The 25,419-nt window shown below is 41.6% G+C and overlaps 1 protein-coding gene across 10 annotated transcripts in view; it reads left to right on the top strand.

Moving 5' to 3' along the window:
• The window catches only part of LOC135488931 (golgin subfamily A member 4-like), a 79,035-nt gene that overhangs the window by 3,558 nt on the left and 50,058 nt on the right, over positions 1-25,419 (top strand). For 9 of the 10 annotated variants that reach the window (XM_064773901.1, XM_064773894.1, XM_064773900.1 and 6 more), the window contains exons 2-14: positions 1,183-2,284; positions 9,088-9,201; positions 9,470-9,616; positions 10,192-10,362; positions 12,587-12,805; positions 13,141-13,350; positions 13,609-13,641; positions 14,121-14,297; positions 14,577-14,666; positions 14,943-14,996; positions 22,065-22,136; positions 24,029-24,184; positions 25,105-25,314. In XM_064773901.1, the coding sequence (XP_064629971.1) occupies positions 1,649-2,284; positions 9,088-9,201; positions 9,470-9,616; positions 10,192-10,362; positions 12,587-12,805; positions 13,141-13,350; positions 13,609-13,641; positions 14,121-14,297; positions 14,577-14,666; positions 14,943-14,996; positions 22,065-22,136; positions 24,029-24,184; positions 25,105-25,314 (2,289 nt within the window). In that variant the 5' untranslated portion in view covers positions 1,183-1,648. Of the gene's footprint in view, positions 1-1,182; positions 2,285-9,087; positions 9,202-9,469; positions 9,617-10,191; positions 10,363-12,586; positions 12,806-13,140; positions 13,351-13,608; positions 13,642-14,120; positions 14,298-14,576; positions 14,667-14,942; positions 14,997-19,916; positions 20,791-22,064; positions 22,137-24,028; positions 24,185-25,104; positions 25,315-25,419 lie in introns of those variants that run through there. The other variant, XM_064773903.1, reaches the window with a different exon arrangement.

Below are 25,419 nucleotides of genomic sequence, written 5' to 3'. Positions count from 1 at the left end.
TGTATGTTTTGTAAATACTAAGTCTGGGTTCACAGAGAGCGTAAGGGGAGTACTGTGAGGACGGCAACGGGCCGTTTCGGTGCCGGGGTCGGCGACACAAAGTATGACGTCGGTCTGGGCATCGGGACGGTTCGGGGGCGGCTTCGCAGTAGTCCCCCAATTCCATATGGAGTACTGTGGGATCGACGGGGCCGTCGCGACGCCGAGTGCTGTCTCGCCAATAGGGCTTTCAGCACGGGCGTCGGGACGGCACCGGACGGGCTCACAGTAAAATAATGAAAAATTTTAAACAAATAGATACATCCTTTGTAAAACCCCTGTATACAGTAATTGTAAATGAATAATTGTATATGCCCGTTTGGATACGTGAAATAAAAGATACCCACTGCGGGTTTATGCTGCAAAAAAAAAAATATGATGGGTACACTAGAGCCTGTTATCCTCCAGGGTCTCAGACTCAGGAGATATCTACCATAAGTAAGACTCTCCTCAAGCAAGCCAACTCACCTTTTAAATTGGTATTGGTAAGCTTGGCCTTCTCCTTCACTAAAAGTAACAGTGGATATTTGATCAGTAGGGCCAACTTTGAATGCCTACTTCCATAGCCCTCTCAGAGGTCTCCTTCATCACCCAAACTACTTGGTATCGATTTGACATTGAGTGCAGCAGTTTTGAATGGTGAAGGTCAGATTCCTCAGCTTTGGAACGAACGGTTCAAGAATGCAAGCACAACCTTATCTCATCGCCAGTGGCTCCTGCTGTACCAACAGAAACTTGGCCTGTGGTGATACCACTATCTTATCTCAGCCAGGATCAGTTCTAGACCTAGCTGGTTCTGGTTGGTGTGAGGGAAACATATCCTATCTATCCTTCCAGTGGTTCTGGTTGGGTGAGAGCAAGGCTTGTTAGTCTTGGCAAGATGGAAAGCAACTTTTCAGAGGGCAGTTGTCGTCTATCCAAAGTACTTCACCTCTCGTTTCTGTCCCAGCCAACTTTTGTAGGCAAAAGAATGATCCTCCTGCCACAATGGTTTTACAATTAGGGACCATTTTGCAGAGAGAGGAGGTTATGACTCCACATTCATGCTTGATAATAGGAATGCATCTGCTAGTTGAGCCTTGGAATGAAACTTTTGTTGAAGGCGTGTGACAGATAAACAAACTCATAATTGTCTTTTTTCAGGTCCTCTACTACTCCTTGTCTTTAGTTGATGGGGTTCGACCCATTTCTGAAGGCAAACTCGCTTTCGGGAGAAGCAAGCAACACAAGTTAGGTTAAAGAGAAGTTAAAGGCTAAAGTGAAGCTATGTTCACTTCAGCTTAGAAAAAGTTGTATTTGTAGCAAAACGCTACAGAAAAAGTGTGTTATATTGCAACCAAATCAGGTGAAGTGACCAAAAGGTGGTCTTAAAGTGACCAAAAGGTGGTCATAAAGTGACCAAAAGGTGGTCTTAAAGTGACCAAAAGTGGTCTTAAAGTGACCAAAAGGTGGTCTTAAAGTGACCAAAAGGTGGTCTTAAATTGACCGAAAGGTGGTCATTAGATTTGTCAAAAGACGAATCGTTTTTTATGGTTTGGATGGAACTTACGACATCATCACGGGCAATTTAAATTGTAAACCTCGTAAGCCACTTAAATTAAAGATCAAAATGCCAAAACGTAAGAATCCGGGTGGTAGGGCTGACGAGGCGGCCTTAGATGCATTACGGGGGGAGAATGATGAACTCCGTGGCGTCATCGTCCACTTGAAAAGTGACCTTGAAAATGAGCGTGGCAATGTGCGGCAGTTGCGTCGTGAAAAGGCAACGGAAATCAGAGCTGCTTGTGAACATGAGCAGCATAAATGTAACATACTCCTCGGCGATCAGCGAACCAAGCTCCGCCAGGAAAAATTAAACGAGTTTGAGACTCTTAAAGAATCTTTGGTTAAAAAACATGAGACTGATATCAGTGTTTTAATGAAACAACGCGAAACGGAAATCAACCGGTTGAAAGCAGACTTAAAGAAGGTACAGAATGACTACGAGATGGCCAATCAACAACTGGAGCAGTCACCAACGAAGAAACGCCGACATGAACAATATGGGAATGGTACGTTGGCGAAACGGAGTCCATCACCGGATCTTGAGGAGATGAGGAAGTCTAAGAAGCAGCTGGAGGATGCGTACGGGGCGTTGATGGAGTCCGATCGGCAAAAGTCAAAGCAGCTGAAGAAGATACGAGAATATCACAAGTTGGAGATGTCCAAGATGAAGAAGGAGGTTAACCAAGATGTCAGGAAACTGGTGAGTTAGATCTTGTTCATGTTTTCTTGAAGATCTGGTGATATTACCATGAGAAACTGCTCATCAAGAGGTTTCCATTGAGTAGTCATGTCAATAGGCTTACTGATGTCATTGTCAGAAAGTGCTCATCAAGAGCTTTCCAACGAGTAGTCATGTCAATAGGCTTACTGATGTCATTGTCAGAAAGTGACCATCAACATTCCAATGAGTAGTCATGTCAATAGGCTTACTAAAGAAGTGACCATCAACATTCCAATGAGTAGTCATGTCAATAGGTTTTCAGATGTCACCGTCAGGAAGTCCAGCAGACTTCCACGTAACTGTGCTGGTCAGAGGGCCTAAATGGTCTCATTTTATGAATGGAAAATTTCCCTGCTATGATTCATCCCTTCACTGGTTGATAATCTCTGAAGAATGTAGGGTTTTAAAAAAAAAACTTGACATGAATTGGCATGTTGCAGTAAGTATTGCATAAGATGACATCCCTCAAAGACAGGTGTAAGGAATCATGATTGGAGGCCTGTCAAACTGTTGAGTTGTTTTCAGTGCTTTCACCAACACAATCTTTTGTTGGAATTACAACAATTACAAAATAACTGGTTGATCAGTGATATCGTAACATTTTCTGTGGACAAGGTGCTTTTCTTCTCTTCTCTGAGAACATTTTGCTAGTTTTGTTTTCGTCATGATGATAACCAGTAACTTACGGTGGATTAGGCTTCACTTCATATCCATCAACTACCTTATTAATAATTTCCAATGGAGATACGCATTGAGCTGGTAAGTGAATTCTGTTCCTGAATGGTCTGCTCACATCTTCGCCTATGTTCTCCCTCTCATATCTGCCATCAGTTCAGGTGGCCAGCCCCGACGTGCTGACTCTTGGTGTTAGAATATCTTGTAATCAGAGTAATTCTTTGGGAAAGATTCTGTTGTTGCAGGGAATGTTTCCTTTATCTGTGCAAATACAATCTCGGAAACATATCACAACACATTCCAGCCTTGCTTCATCTTTGCCGGGCTTCTTGGCTAGATTTGTTGTATTGTTTCATGTGATTATCCTCTGCAAAAACCTGAACATCACATTCGTATGCACGGGTTAAATTCGAGCATTGCTGCCAAGTTGCTCTTCTTCAATCTCTCTGCTACCATCTTGTGTATCTTGGCTCCCAGCCTGATGAGCAACAGCTTTAGCCTGAACAGAGAAACACCTGATTCTAATGGTTGCTTTTTGGCAAAAGTGCCAATGATGTAATTTGGGTATTGAGCCAGATCTGAGCCAGGTTTAGTCTGTTGGAGGTAACCATTTATTCCTTGCTAAAGTTCAGTGAACTTGGTTACCATCTTGTTGTGGTGAAGCTTGGATCCCACCTGGTAAAGCTCCTTTTGCCTTTCAGTAGGACCATACGGTACTGAAGTAACTTACAGGCAAGAGTTCATGAGGGGACTCTGCCGTCTTATAGGGTGGTCAAGGTAGCGCTTCGTTCAAGATTGAAAGGGGCAAGGGAAATTGCTCTTGAGATGTATAACTGATATTTGCCCTTCCCAGGAAAAAAAGTAAAATCCTCTGCCTTTGGTAGCAGTTCATTCTGACTTCTAGGGCAGGCAGCCTTAGTTTGGTTTTGATATGAAGTTCATCTCATCTGGGCATGGCTTGGTTAGTTGAAGGGATAGGTCAAGTGTCTGAGTTGAAGCAGGTTTGTGCTGACTTCAGCCAGCCTGCTCAGCCACATGTATCCACTAGCTACCATCAGTAATGGTTACGACACTATTAATGTACAACTAATGAAGGAAGATTGTTCTGGTACTGCGCATCTAACTACTTTATGGCATCGGTAAATAAAAACCCATTCCTGTTTGGTTAACCCTCTCAATTCATCATCACTTTTCCAGTAAGGACATAGTGGACATATAGTTCAAAATTCTGAAAAATTTTTAAAGCCAAAATTTTTTTGGGCTTTTGATGTTTCTTCATTTTGAGCAGAAAAAAAACAAGTGAAAATTTGGACTCAGAAATTTTAGTGGGTGGTCTGCCTAACTGCAGCCAAATTGATTGGTAAATAACCTGCCTGAGGTGTGTTTCTACGTCAGTAGACTTACATCAGATATCCATCAGCATTTGTACCTTCCTGCTCAGGGGAAGCTCTCAATCTCTGCTATGTTGGAAACTCACCACCTTCATATGAGCAGATCCACCCCTAATGAGCAATGTAAGTTGTCAAATTGAGTGATAGTGCCAAATTCCACCAAGCGTCTTGAATTGTCATCAATATTTCATGACCAGCCATAAAGCTATTGACCTGCTCCTTGATTATTGGTTAGAGTTTAGCAGCTCTCAAAATGGTTACAGCCCGCTAACATAATGAGGGTTATTAGCAATAGCAATGCCGTTGTGGTTACATAATCACATGCATAATGAAAGAGAGAAGTAAGCTTTATTTCCTTATTAAGGATCTTGCCTGGCCCATGCAGTTCCATGAGAAGAGTAAATTGTAAACCTTGACAAGGACTTTCTTCTCCGAGGCTCTTCATTATTTCAAGAGTTTTAAGACACAGTTAATGATTTCTTTGTGTCTCAAGATGAGGGGATACATCTCGCTGCCAGCACAGCCACAATTATAGCCGCAATCATTGATCGTGTCCTCTGATGGAGCACTGAAACATGTTTGTTAAAATTACATAAAGTTTTCGTTTTGTTGGTTTGTGTTACTGAGTGATTGAAGGGTGGCTAGCATTGGCAATCAGCAGGCTCCAACATGCACATGCAGGAATATGGAAAGCTGAAAGTGATGGCTTTTGTTAGGATTTTGGAGAGTTTTGATGGCAACGGCAGCCGAGCATACGTTTAGGTAATTTGCTTTCTGCAATTTCTAACTTTTGGTTTACTTCAAGTTTACTTCATCTTCATAGCTTATCTTGAAATTTATAGAGTATTGGGCATTTGGTTCATGTTGAGTTTTTATACTAAGGTACTGGTATAGAACGGGTTAACAGTGTAAATGCTTGTTCCCTTTAAACATTGGTAATCTAAGCGAAAGAAAAGAATACCAGTTGCATGTAACATTTTCCATCTACCTGGTGAAGTTGTGCAGGCAGAAAGCCTTTCTGGTTGCATTCTGCTGGTGAACTTCACCATCTACATGACTAGCTCATTAGCGCTTAGTAAGAGCATGACTTGGCATTAGGTCACATGGTTTAGGGCCTGAGGAGGATATTCTCATCAACGCCTATACATAGGTAGGCCTACATAATGAGATATTTCTTGCTTGGAAAAGTGTTACAACTAAGACTTGCTCACTTTGCAGGAATCAAAATGTGGTTCGGAAGGTTGAGCCAAAGCTTTTCAGCTCTGTGCTTGAAATCTGCTCATGTCATGCTGACGTTATGATGCTGACTCATTCTCGTTAAGGAGACACTTTAGATCAGCAGCTCATCGACTTTCAGGTGGCCTTATCATAACATTGTGCTATCCCTCAGCTATGGACTGTTCAACCTATCATCATCTTTCTTTCTTAAACAAGAGAAGTAAACAAATAACTGGTCAGAAAGGTCCATGAATCTTTGAATAGCGCTCCTTGGTCACATCACAAGTCCTTCCCTTCTTAGCCACGCCTCTAAGTGCTCAGTGTGTTTGTCAGGTGGCGCTAGTTCTCGATGATGTTGCAGCTATGACTAGGTAGCCTAGTCCGTTAATTCATGGCTGAAGTTTCGATAACGCCTTTGCACCTGTTGGAGGATGGTGTTTAGTTGCCATTCTGTCTATTCCCTAGAGCGATGTTTTCTGTAACAACTCACTGAAGGCTTTGACACAGAATAGGCCCACTTTCTACTCTAAAAAGTTTTCTGGTGTTTTGTGCTGAACTGGATTTGCCAAATGCATGTTTTCATGGTTGCAAAAGATGTGACGATTTTACGTTCTGGTGGTATGAAAATACCCAATGATTGCTGATGATCGATGATGACTTATTTTTACATTACCACATTTTTGAGCTAGAAACAGTTTTTTGTCTGAAAAACATTACATATGAGTCATGTTGAATGCCTATTTTTACCCTGTGGAAGTAGGTTCTCAGCTTGTGGAGTGATTTTGTTTACACACAGGTGGGGAGAAACTTATGGAAATTCATGTTGGGAGAAGAAGCTGGTTCTGATATCTAAAACAAACACTCTTACTGGGAAGAATTTATGCCAGAATGCAATCCTGTGTCTGACTGGGAATATGAGGGAGATCTTGACGATGTTGTATTGAGACCCTCATCTCATGATAGCAAAGCAACTTTCTGCCCAAGTGACTTTTACAAGCAACGAGGTTTCACGGCCCAAGAGTTGTGATTCTCTTCAACAATTTATCTTTTAAAAATCTGAGCAGTGTTTTCCGGGTTTCATGGGGGAAGACTGGACTTGAGAGAGTCTATTGCTGAAAGGTGCTGCTGCCACTGCGTAAAACATGCTACCAGATGTCTCTATGATAAAACCCTCGATTGATTGCTGGACTGCAGTTCAAGTCTCATTGATCGAGCAAGCTGAACATGTACAACATCGCCTATGAATGTACTGTGTATTCCTGGTAAAGTAAAGATGAATCTCGTTCACCAAGCCAGTCCACTCATGGGTAAAGAATGTTAGCAGATAAGCAGGATTTTTCTTGAAATACGAGCTACCTTCGGGAGAAGCAAAAATATCTCTAATAAAGGTTAGCTGTACGCCATGAAGTGCGCTAGCATCTTTTTAATTTTCTTGCCACGCTGGAAGTTCTGGCGTGGAACTGCACAACCATGGGGTACATAAGCTTCTTTCATGAACGTTTTCAGAATCAATTGTTAGTTTGTTTCAGACATTTGTGTTATGTATGACCTGTTACTGTTTTCTGTTGTACCAATTTTCACAAGTGATTCTCACTAAGACTAACAAGTTTAGGGAATTTTGTGTTAAGCAGCTGTCATTGTATCTCAGGTCCAGTCTCACTTGAATATTGTGTGTGTCCTGTCTGATACTCTTTGGTTGATTCAATCAGTTTTGGTTCAGATTCAAGTGGGATCGTCTTATTTCAGTCACCAATTTCGTGTTGAATTGCATCAAGTGATGTATTTTCTTTACAAACATTTGATGGCACTTTCTGAATCATCCATCCCTCCTTAATCCCTCCATACACTTCTTGCTGCATTTAGCAGCCTTTTAAACACCTCTTCCTGAAGAAAAAGGAGTTCCAACAATCGTCATTTCATGGTGTTTTCAGAAAGTCAAATGGATTCGAATTTCTGAGGCTTTAGTTATTGAGATATATCTCTATGAGGGATAAAAAGTCAATTTCTCTCAGGATGCTATGTGTTTACTCTCAAATTATATTTGACCTTTGAACATTGGCAAAGTGCCCTGCCTAAGGATTCATTGCTGGATAATGCTGATGTGGGTGATGGGTTGATGCTTTACATCAGTAACACGGGAAGTGGATAGGTTTTCATGATGCCATGAATCATCATGATGACACATGATCTTTTCTGGATGACGATGATGATGATGATGCTGCATGATGTTTTAAATGCGGTTAAATCTCGTTCAATATCGTTTAAAAAACTGTACCTGTAGAGGTCACCTTATATTTAGAAGCCATAATTTTAAAAATCTCTGACTCATTTTGTTTATCTAGGTTAGTGGCTCCATCCAGTTATAAATGCATCATTATTCTGACAGTTATCCTAAAGCCAGGGGTTGTAGAATCGCTGATTAATGTTGTGGATTTTGTCAAATAAATCAGAGAATGAAGTGGTTTAGTCTATGATAGTTCAATTCCAGATAAAGGAAACTCACCTTGTGGTTTATGCTGACCTCAGTCCTGCTTCTGGTTTTAGCTATGGTGCATGGTATCATTGGTCATTCAATGCTTATTTGGCAAATCCTTACTGGAAAATGAATTTCATATCAGAGACTTCTCATTGACAAGAATGATGTTAGCCTAAGATGACAGTTTACCAATATGTGAAGAAGGTTTGGACTTGGTTTTCTGAGCCAATTGAGTGTACATGTTTCTGTGAGGAGGCTTTGACCCTCAGCTGTGCCTGTACCCTTCTGTTTTTCACCTATGTATGGGGAATTCATCTGTTCAATCAAGGACTTGCAAGATGGTTTCTTGAGACCAAGGTGTGTATCCTTCCTGCACCAACAATGGGCTTAGTCTCAAACTGAAAGACTGTTAACAGCTTATTGTTCAGGATGGTCACATTTTCTATTGCTATTCTGCAGTTGTCATATTTATTGAATTCAGATATGGTCTGCTGGACTATCATTTGATTGTGTGAAGATTACATGAGAATGAATTAGGTGATGGTCTTTCTAGACTTGTTCTCGAAGGGTTCATGAATGGATGAAACTGCCTGTTAGGTCCCAGCTGAATGGTAAATGTTTTCTTGTGCTCGAACACCTAAAATCAGCACTGAAATTTTCTTGCAGGTGGACGAAATAGGTTCAAAGGACCGCATCATCAAGCAGCTTGAGAAAGAGTTGCTCTATTAAGATTTGCTAAAATTTCTTTAAATGGGTTGAAATGAAGAATTTCAGTCCTCCTGTTTCATCAAAAAGAGGTATCAGAAACCCTGCTAAATACAGCAAGAAGTGAGAAAGAGGATTCTCCATGGCGATACACTTCTGGAAGTGCAAACCAAAGCAAAGAATGACAAAGCACCTGTTGATGCAATCTGGTTGAAATGTGGCCTCACTCGAATAACAAAGAGTCTCTAAAATGTCACTGAGTGATAAACTCATTGAATTCTCTGTCTCAATTTTGTTAATGTTTCTGTGTGTTTCAGTCAACGAAGGAAGACACAGAAAGGCGTTACATGAACAGAATCACAGATCTCAGCTGTAAAGTATGTAAACTTGAGGACAAGTGCACAGAGCTTGCCGAGGAGAAGGCAGAATGTGTAAGTGGAGAAGGTTTTAAAATGTTGAAGTTCTGAAATTGAAAAAAAAGTGAAATTTTTTATATTTTTGAATTTTGAAATTTTTGGAAAAAGTTGAAAAATGTAAAAAACTTTTTGAAATTTTTAAAAACTTGAAATTTTTAATATTTTTGTAATTTTTTGAAATATTTGAAAATTTTGAAAATTTTTGAAATTTTTGAAAATTTGGGGAAGAAGGGCAATTTGTTGTAAGATGCAGCATCCTCATCCATGGTTATCGTATTTTCAGGTGAGGAGGAACAAAGATCTCGAGAAGCGACTCCGTCCAATGCAGGAGAAGAACAGGAAGTTCCTCCAGCGGAACATGGAGCTGACGACCATCAACCGATGTCAAGAGGATAAGGTCAAGCGACTACATGAAGACAATCAGAAAATGGTACGCATTCTGCTCTGCATTGTATCCAATCAGCAATTTCACACTTATTTCGGATGATTTCAGGGTTGATATTTCCCTTGATTTGGTTTTGATGTTCCCACTCCGAGGGAAAGTTTATCATTTAGCCTCAAGAAGGTGAAACTAGTTGGTCATGTTCTACTTTGAGTTTTACTGAATATGTCGACAAACCTATGTAGGCTGATACCGCACCCTTGATGACTAGTTGGTCGCAAGCTGTTACAATTCTATCTTCAAACATGGAGCAACCATGGACCCGTGGAGTGCGTTGGCATACTGGTTGAGGAGTCCAACTCTCAGCCCAGGATCAGGGGTTGGAGCTCTGGTCTCATGCCTTCATCCTTCTCATATGGAGCTCCAGTTTGGGCTGCATTGACGGTGGACACTGATGCTTCGTGTGCCTCTGCGGAGACAGTAACAGTTATTGTGATTTGATTCAGACCTCGGTCAGTTGAAAGTAACCGACCCATCTGTTATCAACATGTCATCATCTTTAAAGTAAGATGAAGGATTGGTTATAAGAAAGCAGTGTTGTATTGTTCTTGTTCTTCTCACAGAAATCTCAGGTTGAAGACATCAAGAAGCGCTCTGAGCGTCTGCTTCATGAGTTGAACCAGGAAAAGATGGAGCGAGTCACCATCAGCGAGTTGACGGAGAAACTTGAGGATGCAGAAAATGACATAAAAGAATTACACAAGACCATTGATTCATTGAGGCATGCTTGTTCGGTAAGTGTTAAAACAAAGCTTGTGTTTAACCCTGTTTGTTAAAAAAGCAGCTCATGCAGCTGGCAACATGTTGATATTGATTCTACAAAGAAGGCCACCTTAATCATTTTCTCTTTCTCAATATGTAATGCAATAATGAGGTGCTATGGAATCATAGCAACTGCCACTCTGGATCAGAATGAGGATCCAAAATTGAGTTGTGAAAAGTTGCTGAACTTCGTAGCTGGTTCTTGCAGATTGAAACGGGACTTCAGCCTGCCCCACCTCGTGGCAGTTACTGCTCCTGGGTTATTTTGCAGGAGATGTCAGAGCAAAGATTTATCAGAAGTGACCTTACGTCAGGACTCCCCCTGCTGGTAACTCTCGGTATCACTGGAGATCAAGCTCTGATCAATATTTTGACGGCCCTACTAATCTTGTTATTCTACTTTCTTAAGTCATGTTATATTGGTTCGGCACAATAAATGGTAAAACCAATCAAACAGTTGCATTATAAGCAGGTGCAGTCATGTAAGTAGCACATCATGTACACTCAATGCACTGACATTCCTGTTCTAGTAAGGTTGGATCATACCCAAGTGGGAAACAATCACGTTTTCCTCGGTAGGCCCTAATACCTCTCAAGGAGAAGAGACAAATATTTTCAAAGCGGAAAATTAAAAAGTGTTCCATTTGAATTGGTGTAAATCCTTAAGATTAACAGTATTAACGGGCCTATGATTGAAGATTAGCTCTTAGAGTCGTCGTTTCTACCCCCTCTGATTTGCTGGGCAAGGGGGCTGTTGGCTCATGTATCCCGATGGGAACAGTCAGCCAGTCAGTAGAGTTGTTGTCGATAAACTGCTTTTGTCGCATGTGTGCTGGCTCTCAGACAGAACTGAATGAAATCCCCTGACTTGAATATGAGCTCCCATATTGGAGGGACAGTATGAACTGGCACACCCAATCCGTGATGAATGAATGGAATACCACCCTACCCTTATTAAAGCTCTTCTCTCAATAAGGCCCTGATTTTCAATCCTGTTATTAGTTGTTCACCCTAGCGGGTTTCGGCAGGCAGAGCATTCCATGCTACCTGTGGGTTAAGGTAGTCTATCACGATATCCTTCTAGGTTTGTCTCTGGACCTCTGTGACCTTGGTTATCACCAATTCTTGTTTCAGTGAGTATGATTCAAAGTGGCTGGTATACTATTCTAGTCTGCTGTATCATGCTCTTCATCAGTTTGTTAGATGTTGACAGTTCTGTCATGGTAATGAGCTAACCGAATAGCAGTATGCAAACCTTTCATCAATGTCGAGACAGCCTTCTCCTTAGGAAATGCGTTTCATGGAATACTGGGTTCTGATATGGTTTGTATTGCATTCAGTCTTAACCTTGCATTTAGGAACTCATCCGAAACTGCTTCCCTCCCTGATTAATCACCTTAACCTGACTAAGAAACACATATATTTCCATCCTTTTTGATTGTGGTCATTGTGTAGATGAACAGCCAAACTAGAATACTAACGATCTTGGCAAAAGCTGTCCAGATGACTGAATTGATCACAGATTAGTAAGACAATGTAAGTCCTCATTAGTTTTCAATATCGCTTAATGTTAATTGCCATCGATCTGCACCGATGGAAACTCTAAGCGATATGAATGGAATGAAGTTGATGCATCTTGATCCGTGGGATATTTCTGCATAGCAGGTTATAAGGATGGTGGTCTTGGATATTGTGTTTTCTCTAGACCTGCGGATTGAGGTTCAGTTCCTATGCATTCTGTTGGTTATTTGGTATAAGGTAGGATGTCCAGTTGTTCCCTCCAAACTTGTCCCAGCTGGGTGTCAGCAAGCAATGCTAAGGCAGTGACAAACAGGTTGAAGCCTTGAGGTAAAGGTTGTGCCGGATAGAGCTTTTCGTTAAGGCTGTGTTATGCTCACACTGTCTATTTGACATCCTAATGAAAACCATATTTTGATTGACTTATGAACATGTCTTATAAAAACAAGTCTTATTGACATGATCTTGTGGTGTTTCCTTGCTATTCTTGTGGTCATTCATGTATTGTTTTTACAGCCATGGCAGCGAGAGTGCAGTCCTTATGAAATGGGGTTTAATGAGGAATGAGATTGAAGGTTTATCAAGGTAATAAGTTGGCTCATAAGCATTGCTCTCTTGCATGCAGTACGGGCAGTAGTAGTCAACGGGCAGTCATCGTAGGACTTCTTGTCTTTTCAGGAAAAGGACCGACGCATTGACCTCTTAAAACATCGTCAGAGGCGAGCAAGAGAAAACCGAGCTCAAACCAAACCATTGTCGGGTCTTCGTGAACCGTTATCAGGTCTGCGTGAGACTTCGTTTGGTTACGAAGAGATCGACGGATGTAAATCACTTGACTCTTCCTGGTCGTCATCAGTATCCAACAATACGTCCATCGCCGAGGATTCCTGGGATGAGGTAGGTGCATGAGGTTGATTGTCTACACCTGAGTCTGGTATCATGACTTGATTTGAGAGAGCACTCCACCAAGTTGACCCTTAGATAGCATGACCGCTAGCAGGAAAAGGTCGTCTTTGGCCACCACTTTGTGGCTTTTAGCTGATAGTTGCAAGCATTCTATGCCAGGTGGCATTAGTGGCTGATATGCAGTTCTTGAGAGTACGTTGAACAAGGTTACTGTTTTGCCATCTGTAGAACTCCTCTAAGACTTTCTACTTTGCTTGCTCTCACAGTGTCTATTAGAGTTATCAGTACTTGCAGTTTTCCTGATGGTTTGCACGCTCATCTTTCAGTTTGCCAGAGAAGAGTTTGAGAAGAACTACCGGCGCCTGATCAGGGAACATTTGGAACTTGAGAAGTCGCACAGCTTGCTGCAGACTCAGAATGACAGCTACTTAGACCCTGAGCGAGGTGGCAAGCACCAAGGCCAGCTGCTGGCTGATCTCTTAGAGGCTCATTCCAAGATTGAGGATCTCGAGAAGGCTCTTCTTGACCAGGGCCAGGTAAGAAGGATTCCATTGTTTATGTTCAATCAGATGTCTTGTGATAGGCCAAGTGATGGATAATCTCTGATACATTGCGAGGGTCTAAAGATGAAATGGACAACTTGTTGTTAATGGACAGTCATTTATAGATAGACGATGGCATGCAGTTTCTATTTCAGCTTTCTGTTAAACTTAGACATACAGTGATAGTTCAGCAGCATTTCTATTCTATTTCTCCTGACTACCTTTGGTGTCATTTGTAACTTTCTCTTCTAGACCTCAAAATCTGAGAAGCGGCGTCAGTTACCAGTAAGACAGTAAACCTTTCTGCATGCCTCTGGGTGCCTTATACATCTCTTGTTGCATGTACCATACCAAGACATAGGCTTAGACCAAGCCTATACCTGTGGGGTGATGGGAATGATACTTTTAAGATCATAAGTTTTACCAAGTCTTTGCTATGTTGTCTCCACTATAAGACTGTCAACAGATAAATGCTGCAAAATGAAGTGTAAAGATCCTTTGGGCAATTGTTGGACTTGTTCAGTGTCTTTTGTGTGTTGATAGCAGGGGTTGATATGATCAGCTTTGCATGTAGTGCTGTTTGACAGGGGGATGTATGATAATTTATGGACAGTAGTTGATGGGTTAAGTCAAGTGAGCGTGTTGTATCTTCTTTGAAAGAATGATAAGCCTTTACTAATAGACTATGCCCCACCTCCAATTCTGACACAACATTCGTACTAAAGACTATTAGTAACTAATTTCTGTTCACTGAATACTTTCAGGATATCAGTTGGATCGAGGAGAAGCAGAGACTCAGTGTGGAGAAGAATGATTTGCTTGACAAGGTTCAGCTTCTAGAGACGAGGGAAGCGAAGGCCTACCGTGAATTACGGGAGGCACAGGAGCAGCATGAGATCATGGAGTTTAGGGTGCTAGAGCTGGAGGAGATCGTGGAGAAGGTGAGAGGTGTACCAGCTCCACACTGAGGCTGATCTCATCATCAGTGGTCCGATGACCATGGCATCAGTGGTCCGATGACCATGGCATCAGTGGTCCGATGACCATGGCACTATCAGCCTGAAGCTGATAACCAGATATTGCTGTTCTGCCAATGTTACAAACATCATTAGAAGCTTTTGTAAATACAAGTTACAGGATAGATAAGACTCTAAGATAAGACTGAACATCTCGAACTGTTTGCTGAGGGCGAGAATAGTACATGATTGTTTCTGTTCCAGCTTCAGCGCCAATCACGTGATATCTCATCCTGCCATGGCGTCCCAACAGAAGATGAGGATGACCTTGAAATCACCGTACTTGACCTCCTGGTATGTAGTCAAAAGGAATCTCTTATGATATATGATATGATGGCTGCCTTGCTAATCCCATTCATTCTCAGTGTTCTCAGTAGATAGGTTACCAGGTCTTACCACTACCATTCTAAGGTGTTTCTACAACCAGTTCTCATCATGACAGATCTTTGTTCTCATCATGCCTTGAAACACTTGATGTTGCTCCTCACCCAAGAGATGCATTCTCTCTCTCTCGACAGTGGACATCTTTGCCAGGCGGATGCCTTATTTCTATTCTATCTCGCATTCCAGGACGTTGACGTCATACAGCTACAACAAGAGTTGTTAACCGTCAAATACAAACATGTAAGTCCAGTTTGTTTCATCTATTCTATATCAAGGATTGGGTGGTTAACATCTGAGGGGTGTATGGCTGGTTCTGAAGACTTCTATATCAAGGATTGGGTGGTTAACATCTGAGGGGTGTATGGTTGGTTCTGAAGACTTCTATATCAAGGATTGGGTGGTTAACATGTGAGGGGTATATGGCTGGTTCTGAAGACTTCTATATCAAGGATTGGGTGGTTAACATCTGAGGGGTGTATGGCTGGTTCTGAAGACTTCTATATCAAGGATTGGGTGGTTAACATCTGAGGGGTGTATGGCTGGTTCTGAAGACTTCTATATCAAGGATTGGGTGGTTAACATCTGAGGGGTGTATGGCTGGTTCTGAAGACTTCTATATCAAGGATTGGGTGGTTAACATGTGAGGGGTGTATGGCTGGTTCTGAAGACTTCTATATCAAGGATTGGGTGGTTAACATCTGAGGGGTGTATGGCTGGTTCTGAAGACTTCTATATCAAGGATTGGGTGGTTAACATCTGAGGGGTGTATGGCTGGTTCTGAAGACTTCTATATCAAGGATTGGGTGGTTAATGTGAGGGGTGTATGGCTGGTTCTGAAGACTTCTATATCAAGGATTGGGTGGTTAACATGTGAGGGGTGTATGGTTGGTTCTGAAGACTTCTATATCAAGGATTGGGTGGTTAATGTGAGGGGTGTATGGCTGGTTCTGAAGACTTCTATATCAAGGATTGGGTGGTTAACATCTGAGGGGTGTATGGCTGGTTCTGAAGACTTCTATATCAAGGATTGGGTGGTTAATATGTGAGGGGTGTATGGCTGGTTCTGAAGACTTCTATATCAAGGATTGGGTGGTTAACATCTGAGGGGTGTATGGCTGGTTCTGAAGACTTCTATATCAAGGATTGGGTGGTTAACATGTGAGGGGTGTATGGCTGGTTCTGAAGACTTCTATATCAAGGATTGGGTGGTTAACATCTGAGGGGTGTATGGCTGGTTCTGAAGACTTCTATATCAAGGATTGGGTGGTTAACATGTGAGGGGTGTATGGCTGGTTCTGAAGACTTCTATATCAAGGATTGGGTGGTTAACATCTGAGGGGTGTATGGCTGGTTCTGAAGACTTCTATATCAAGGATTGGGTGGTTAACATGTGAGGGGTGTATGGCTGGTTCTGAAGACTTCTATATCAAGGATTGGGTGGTTAATATGTGAGGGGTGTATGGCTGGTTCTGAAGACTTCTATATCAAGGATTGGGTGGTTAACATATGAGGGGTGTATGGCTGGTTCTGAAGACTTGTGATCAAGTGTTTGGCTGCAAAATGTGTCGAAATCATCAGGATTAGATCGATTATCAAGACAAGACAGTGATGTGATGTTACATGATGATGACGGGATTTTTAACTTTGCCTGGTTCTAGTTTGCGTCACCAGATAGAGTTATGTTTTGTAACTGGCCGTAAAGATCCTGCTGTCACTTAGCAACTTGTGAAATTATGCAAATGAACCAGATGAGCTTACTTACATTGTGGTATTGATGGGCCACAGGTGTTCATGATGACGGAAGATTTATTTGTTTTGTTCAGATCTCAATTGATCAATCTGGCATCAAATAAATCTGGGATTAAATTACTATCATTAAGCTGTGTAAAGCTATCGTGTTATCTCATTGTGTTAGAGTATGTGTGTTGCGATTCTGTCATCATCATGATGACAAATGTCTGGTCACAGCAAAGACAAGTCACAAATTCAAGTTTTATTATCTTGACGTTGGCTTGTTCAGGAGCCGAATAAAGTAACTGTAAGGGAATGGCAATGCCAAGCTGGACAGCAACATTCCTAGTCTGGTCACAATAGAGTGCGGGCATCCTAAAAGCAGCACTGATTTTTACTGATTTTTACTTAAGGTTATGCCTAAAAATGATGAAAGAACTCAGAAAAGTTGATATCCTGATACAATGTCAGATCTAGGAGGGAAGTAAGACTTCTGCTAGGATTATCCACCAATAAACAAGATGGCAGTTCAAATATGACCCAAGGCCTATGCGACATGTTGCCAATGGTTCTAGATTTCACTGTAATGTGTCTCTGGTGTAGATGATGCTGTGCCATATGTCTCCATGTGATGACTGTATTATCATCCTAGGCCTATGTTGTGTACATGGTGTGTACAGGGTCATGTCCAGTATATTGGATTCTTGGAGTAGATAGAGGACTAAACAGGTAAGAAGGGAGGATAGCCATCAGCTGTGTCCCGCTCATGTCATATATTGTTACACCAAACAAAATTCTGGAGTATTTAGTTAGGCCGGAGTAGTTTTGAGTTGACCAGTTGAATTTGATTTCTTGTTGCTATGGTGAATGGTATTCAACATGATACGCCCGTGTGTGCTTTAGGCTGACTGTTGTGTTTCACATGATTCATGCTTGTCAATAATGGGAGGAGCCAGTTCCTTTTCGGTCATTGAATCAGCATATGCTGCTGTGTTGGATGGAGGCTCAAGGCCTCACCTCAGCTCAGCTCTCATGTGCTGTAACCTTCTTTCTCAATAGGTTTCCATTCGTACTTGAAATATCATTACTAAAGCTATTCTCATACTCAGTTTGAACAGTGTTATGGCCAGGTTCCAGTTTCTTTCATAGACAACCAATGGATAAACAGCTGCTTTCAACTGTTGTTTAACCTCTCAAAGGCCTGGGTTCATTTAATGCTTCATGAAACAAATCAATAATTCCGACCAGTATTTGCTTTAGGCGGTCTATTGAATGTATGATTCACTTTTGCTTCATCTGACATCAAAAGTGAACACCAAAAGAGTAAGAAGAATGACCACCTTATTATGATAGAAACAATAAACTATCACTGGTTGCTCATTGGTTCTTGAATGCATGGTGGGTTTGGAAATATGTCATTACCAGTTGTGTTGGAATGATGCTGCCAGATTGTGATGGTCATCCATAGAATGAGGTTATGTAAAAAAGACCCAAGGATTCCATCACAATCATATTGTCATTCTCAAACCTGTGTTTGGTGTGTAACATGTTTAACCAATTACACCACATGTTTCAAAAGCTTTGATTGATCATAACTAGAATTATATACTGAAATGATTAGAAATGAAATGATATGCATATGTCAGTATGAGAATGTGAAAGGGTGTGACACCTGTTGTTGACCGGCTTTTGTTGAAGTTGTATGACCAGTGTAAGGTAATGATGGGTGTTGATGATGATGAGTTTCACTGCAATGTAATGTTTTTTTAACTTGATTCAACATACAGGCCTTATCAGTGGAAGTATCTCAAAAACATCAGTGGATAGTTTAGAAATTGGTAATGGAGACATGGATAAGGTCCAACAGGCAGAGTTTGGCACACATCAATTCATCCACCCTTGATGAGTAGGACAGTTCTTTCCTGGTCAAGTTTATAGCATTCAGAGATATTTTCTGCAGGTGGGCATATCATATGGCCAATCAAATTAGACATTGTTATCATTGACAGTTCACGATTCAATCAAAGGAATCTGAGCAATACTTGGTTGACTGGTAGCATGTCTCATCACAGAAATGATCTCGTACAATAAATCAAAGCTCAGCTTTGACTTTCATGAACCTGGAGACAAACAATTGATTCATGCAAAACGCCATTGATTACGAATTAACAATAATTGAGATTACGTGTAGCGCATTATTATAATCTCCAAGATGGCTATGGATAACGTTAAAGGTGCTATGGACAAGGTTAGCTCATATTTTGCAACGAGTAAAGAAGGTGATGTATTAGCGTTGCCGTACAGACGGCGTAAACGCCAGACACTACAGGCGCAGAAATCGGTGGATAAGTTGAGCGAGACTTTGGCGAAGAGTGGAGATGGGGAGGATGGTGTAGAGGGACAGGAGGAGGACATGTATATGGTGTGTGATGCAGGGACGCAGACCGACCCGGTTAAGATCGATGACGGAGTTACCATCGGTGATGACGATGATTTAAGTACGATTCCTGAGGAGGATGAAGGAAAGCCTGCGGCAAATAGACAGAGCAGCAGTTCGTACGACAGTGATGAAGAGGAGGTAGGATTCATATTGGTGTAGGGTTTGGTTACTAGGGTGATGTAGTTGCTAAGGTGTCTGGTTGCTGTGGAAATGGTCTTTCTGTAGAAGTTGTTTGTGGTGGTGAGAGGCTGACACTCTCACTTAGGTTGATTTCCTATTCTGGCCTTGTTATTCTCTATGTTGTGTTGTCTTGGTGATGGACTTGGTGATGCATTGGTGTCCTGGTTACCCATGGTGATGGCAATGGACGTTCTGATCAACTGGTTCACCTTTGGTTATTTGTTCACTCTCCTTATAATTAGATATCACTGCAATATCAAAATGACAGGATAATCATCTTTAACTGTATTCATTTCTGTTGCTGTTAAACACAATGGAAGGTAGAATTTTTCTCATTAAGCTTGAAACTTTTCTTTGAAGAAAGGATTGAAATATTGTTAATCTTCTAAACCATTGTGTATGTTTAATAACCATATTTATTTGCTAAAACTTACATAATAAGTATAAATTCATTCAAGTATATATGCTTGTTGAATGAGGTGTCATCACACTGGCCTATCTAATGTGTGTTTACCATTCATAGCAAAAGGCCTATGGTCGGATAATCCCTTTCAAGCTTTAATTACGACAGTGTGCCACTCGACTGAACACACTAGAATGCTATCTGGAATCGTTGAACGAGAATAGAACCTTAACATATTCATATCAAGGTGTATGTATTTGTAATGGCATACATACTTAACGAGACTTTGGGTTCCTGAACCGTTCATTCATAAAGGGCCTAGGCGTTAAACCCTATTGTTTGAGGGTGTAGTAAGGGGGCCTGCTGCAGCGTGTAGACCTTAACCTATACCTGTTTGACTTAGGCCCTACTCTCTTAACAGTTTGACATAGGCCTCGTTCCTGTTGAGTTGACTTCCTTCACGATTGGCCTTTTCGTGGCCCTGGCCTTGTCATCTATTGTAAATGTTAAGGAGGAACTGAGGAACAAGGGCTGGGAGTTGTGTGTCGATGTGCTCAGTTTCTCTCAGATTTTTCATCGATTTCACTCCGAACTTTCTTGGATATTACACAAGGTTACCTTAAGTTTAGGATCCCAATTCTATCTTTCATCAAGTTTTTGACAGTTTCTCCACCCTGTCTGATGGACTCGAGCTCTTCTAGTGTATCAAAGGTTCAAGGAATGTAACTGATCCAGTTTTGAGAAAAGTTGAACCGATGCACCTGTGATATATCTCAAAGGCCTATGAGTTTAACTAACAAGGCCTAGGAATAACTCGAGGATATAAGCTGACATTATTTGTCTGTTGTGGGATGAGCTCTTTAATGTGGATTTAACAACCACCTTGGCCTACAAATTCAAAACCTCCGGCCAGAAGTGGAATGTCACTGTCGAGAGGTCTGTGAGAAGGATTAACAAGTTCAGAGGCGGCTGTGTCAAGTTTTGGCCAGATTTGATGTCATTTTTCATCAGTTTCACGAGTTGACTAACTGGATTAGGCAACTTCTTATGCTTTTAACGCTTTCAATAAGAAGTTAACTTTCAAGGAATTGGGATAATGTGACATCAGAATCATCACTGAACAGAAAACCATGATTCTTTCTGAATCTTTCTGACAAAAAGGGTGAAACCTTGTCCTCCGTTCATGTGGATTGTAGTAGCTCTCATCTGGTAGAATGGCGCAGAGGTTAGATGTTATTAAGGAGGAGGTTCTTATGGAAGAGTTGGATGAGATTGATAAGGTGAGAGAGTTGATGGGATGGGGAGGGGGGGGGATGAGCTATCTTAATCATCACCAGAAAGCATTGTTACTGAGTTGTTCTCACAAAAGGGCCACATTTTGTTCCTGTATTTAGGCCTTAGTGCTTAAGTAGGCAGGCCTATACCATTCCTGAACAACCTTATTAGTATTACCTTATCGTTATCAACACAGTAGGCCTAGCTTACCACCTTTACTTGCTTACGATACTTGCTTTAATCCAAAAAGCAATGAAGAACTTAGCAAATAGAACCCCTGTATTTTAGTCTGTTTGCTTGCCGGATTGAGAGAAGGGCGATTCCAAAATCTAACAACATTTAAAAGCGATCAGGATGGACGGGTTGGAAAACAGCCCCTTTTTGTGATGCTTTGCAATGTCATCCAACATAGCAGGTCATGATGACCTTTTTCAACAATCTTTGGTGGGTTATTTCACATTGTAGGAAGTGCAAAGTGAGAGGTGTGTTCATGGTTGAATTTCTATGTTCAAACTTTGGACCCAAATATCACCGTTGAATGTCAGGGGTTAAATTGACAAATAATGCTAGACAATCCTTTATTTCCTGGGTTTAGAATTGGTGAATAAACTAGGCCTCATATTGAACAGAAATCTCTCGATCCCCATTGAAATACCTCAGCATAACTTTGACAATAGAAAATACAATGACGAAGAGATTGAAAAGACCTTGTTATTGAGCAAGCCTTTCTTGTTTGTTTTCATAAGTTATAGCCTGTGAGCTTAAAGAATTGTCTGCGGGATATCATGGTGCAAACCATATCATTATCATTCTCGGCGGTGAAAGCTGGTCCTTGATCATGTTGGTGTCAAAAGAAGGGTTTGGATGCAACGTTAATGAGTGCATAGAGGGTCAACATTGAAAAAAGTTGTCTGAAGATTGAAAAGATGAAAAAATTTCAAAGTCCAAAATTTTTTTTCAAATGTTTTTTTTTGTTTTCTGCTCAAATGAACCAACATCATCAGTCCCAAACTTTTTTGATTTTGAAAATTTTTCAGAATTTTGACTTTTTTTTCTGCTAACCCTTACCCTAACCCGGAAAAAATTTCTCAGTCCAAAATTTTTTTAAAAATGTTTTTTTTGTTTTCTGCTCAAATGAACCAATATCATCAGTCCCAAAACTTTTTTGACTTTGAAAATTTTAAAAATTTTGAACTGACGAAAGATGAAAAAATTTCTAAGTCCAAATTTGTTATCAGCAAACAGCGGCATAATTTGATAAATTCTTTCTCTATTTCAGGATGGGTGTCTCAGCAAACCAGAGAAGACAGTTCTGCTCCAGGCCAAGGCCATGCTCGATATTGCTGACAAGGTAAGACAATAGTAATCTATGAATCGGTCTCTTGGGTGAAAGAAACGTCCTAAAAAGCTCAGCATAGAGTCTCTGCTATGAGATTTCTTTTGGTCATGCATTCCGTTGCTCCTCCATTTGAGGAGGTATCGGTAATCTAAGAGTGAAAAGACATCATGATCAAGCCTGCCAGACTGAGATGTTAAGTCATAAACGAATCAAATCAATTCAAGACAGTGATATATTATCAGGGTCCAGGTGATTGTGACATGTATAAATGTTGTCTGATCTTTCGTAAAGAACCCACGGGCATTTCATGGCATACTCTTGGATGTAAGTACCAACACCCATCATCCATCAATATAGAATCAGTCAGGACGCCTATAGTTATGGGTAGATGGTTGAACCTCCGGTTGATTCTTAATATGCAACTGCAGTGGTCAAGTTGTTGTAGTCAGAAATGATAAGTAGATAGAGGTAGAGGTGGCAGAGAGTTCGTCATGGTTCGTTCCGGAGTTGTCCGAAACTCATAGTCATGAAGGTAGATGATCAACAGTAGCTGTGAGTCTGTCAGTGCACCCTAATCAACCCAGCTGTGCAAGGCTGGATATGTTTAACCTTGAAAACAAGATTTGAACCTGTGCTAGATGAGATCATCGAGCAGATTGTTCTCTCCCTTACCACCAGATGGTTCTGTTCCCAGCGATAGCCAGGCCAGACTTGAGATGGGTGCATGACCTCAGCCACCTGTTCCACCAAAGTCAGACAGCACCAATTACTTGATACCTGAGAGCTTGAGATATTGATAGTGCAATTATAGTATAACCTCTCTATCAGGGACACCCTTCATGTGGGCAAACTGGTCCACATTGGAACGGTGTCCAACAGTAACACCACAAGGAAGACACGAAACTTCTCCTTGGTTACATTTTGATGCTTTGATTCAATCGAGTTATTTGGAGAGAGGGATGTGCTCTCCCCGAGGTTCCTCTGTGAGCACCATCTCTGAGGAGGGAGCAGCTGACAAGCTATGAGGCATAGATAGAAGATATCTAATAGCTGGACTGGTTGCGTGTAGAAGTTAGTGCCGAGTTTGGTTACACCTATTGGAATTGCTGTGATTCATTTGGTTCCTGTTGAGAGGCTACTGTTGGATTAGCAGGTTGACAGTTTCTCTTTGGATCATGTGTTAGCAACCAATGAATGGATATGGATGATTGATACCAAATTTGTTTGAAAATGCTAGAATTGCATCTAAGAAGATGGTGTTGCAGAGTTATTTTCATTGGAATTATTCAGTAATCTAGAGTTGTAAGAAAACTAGCCAATGGGGCAGGAACAGTCCAACAGCATGACATCGATACCGATTCGAATAGACACTCCACCGTCTGCTAGGAAGTCACCTGCTAGTGTCACCAGTGGGACTGGTCCGACTGCCTTCGATGACTTTAACAGAGTTCCGATAGATGTACATGTAGATGAGAGTGATTCGGGTCAGCCTTGTAGTTCATTGTCACCTTGGGAAAGGCGGCGGCTCAGTATCATAGCTCCCACGCTAGATGTAGCGTATTATGACTCACCAAAACCCAACAGGGCGCTACTCATCCCTGTGACGTCTGCTGACTATCCAGCACCAATAGCTCCTTCTTCACCATTGGGAAGAAGGATGGTGCCCACTTCACCTCTGGTGAGAATATACACTTTAAAGTCCCTCTCTTCTTCAGCCTGCAGACGGAATATCATCATCATCACTGAAATAGGTTTGCATTGAGGCTGTTGCTACCATTGAGCAGCTGAGGGTATGTGACCTGGTACCAGCAGCTGAGGGTATGAGTCCTGGTACCAGCAGATGAGGGTAGTGCCTTTATGCTTCCTGGTATCAGTTCTAATCAACAAAGTTGTCCATTTTCCAGCGACTGAAGGCGTCACAGAGCACAGAGGCAGCGCTCAAAGATCGTATCCGCGAACTCGAGGACGAGAAGACGAAGTTGTTGACGGATGCAGGAGTCAATCCTGATCTTGTGATTGAATATGAGGACACGAGGAACAAACTCCTTGCAGCAGACGTGGTAAGTGCCCACATGAGATGTGGACCGTATTAATCATTCCCTTACCTGGTCATGTACAATTCATGCTGTCATCCCAGTCCCTTGTGGTACTTCTTCCACACGACAGGCTGTTTTGCGATGTTTTCTCCATGTGCCAATAACATCTTTAATCTCTGCGTTCAGTTGGATCCAATCTATCAGGTGGGGAACACTTAAATTCAGTGACCTAGAATTACTGTTTTTGGGACTAACAAAAGTTGATGAAAACAATGAATTTGATTGTAAAAAGATTCCTTTTCTCTCCTAATGCTAAACTCCATAGAGACCTAGGACTGGCTCATCCTTTCCTGCTGTAAGTCAAAGCAAAATAGATAAGACCAAAAATGTTCACCTCTTGTTTTGCTTGGATCACCAAGCACTGCTTGGGTGGAGCTGACATTTCCCCCAGACCCCTGCGAGTTGCCTCGGTTTGGCTCACAGCTTTGCTCCGCCCTTGTGTTGTTTGGTGAGACAGCCAATCTCTCACTTGGTGACATTGAGGTCTTACCTGATTTGTCTGTATGTGTTGAGTATAACTGTAACATTTTGTTCCTCAATTCTGACAAACATTAGTACTGTGAAGTGAGATGGTTGCACTGGTTAGGTTCAATTCTGTTTTGTTACTGGATTGGCACTTTTAGTTTTCAAGTCCACATATTTCCTTTCTGCACAGGAGAGAATCAATCGATGGATCATGTATTGGTTAGAGTAATTGGTCGAATAGCTATGGAACATTCAAGTAGGCCATGACTTGAAGGGATAGTACTTCGTTTTTGAATGAGAGAGGAAGTGATGGATTTGACCCGTCCCACCTGAGACATCTCTCTTCATGTCCGTTTCCCAATGAATTCAGCTGGCAGAGAAAGGATTGTTGTTGGTAATATCAAGCTTGTATATTTCAGCAAATCGGTCAGCTTGAAGATGAAGTCAAAGACCTGCGAGAGCAAGACGCCGTCCATAACTACACGGAGGATGCGTACGCCAAGCGAGAGGATCGCTTCAAGAAGGAGATCGATGACCTCCGTAATCAGCTACGAAGTGCCCTTGAAGGTCGCTCGGCAGAGACAGAGTTGGTCGATGAGAGAGCTGGCAAGTTCAGTGACTATCAGAAGGTACGAAGCTCATGGATCAACACGCCTCAAAGCAGCAATTGCTCTCAGCTTCTGATGTAGACTTTAACTGAAGAACCTGAAGTTAGAGTGTCTTGCTTTGAAGAG

The sequence above is a fragment of the Lineus longissimus genome, chromosome 6 (assembly GCF_910592395.1).
Source record: "Lineus longissimus chromosome 6, tnLinLong1.2, whole genome shotgun sequence".
NCBI lineage: Eukaryota > Metazoa > Nemertea > Pilidiophora > Heteronemertea > Lineidae > Lineus > Lineus longissimus.
The sequence above is the reverse complement of the archived record's forward strand: the minus strand, read 5'-3'. Positions and strand labels throughout refer to the sequence as shown.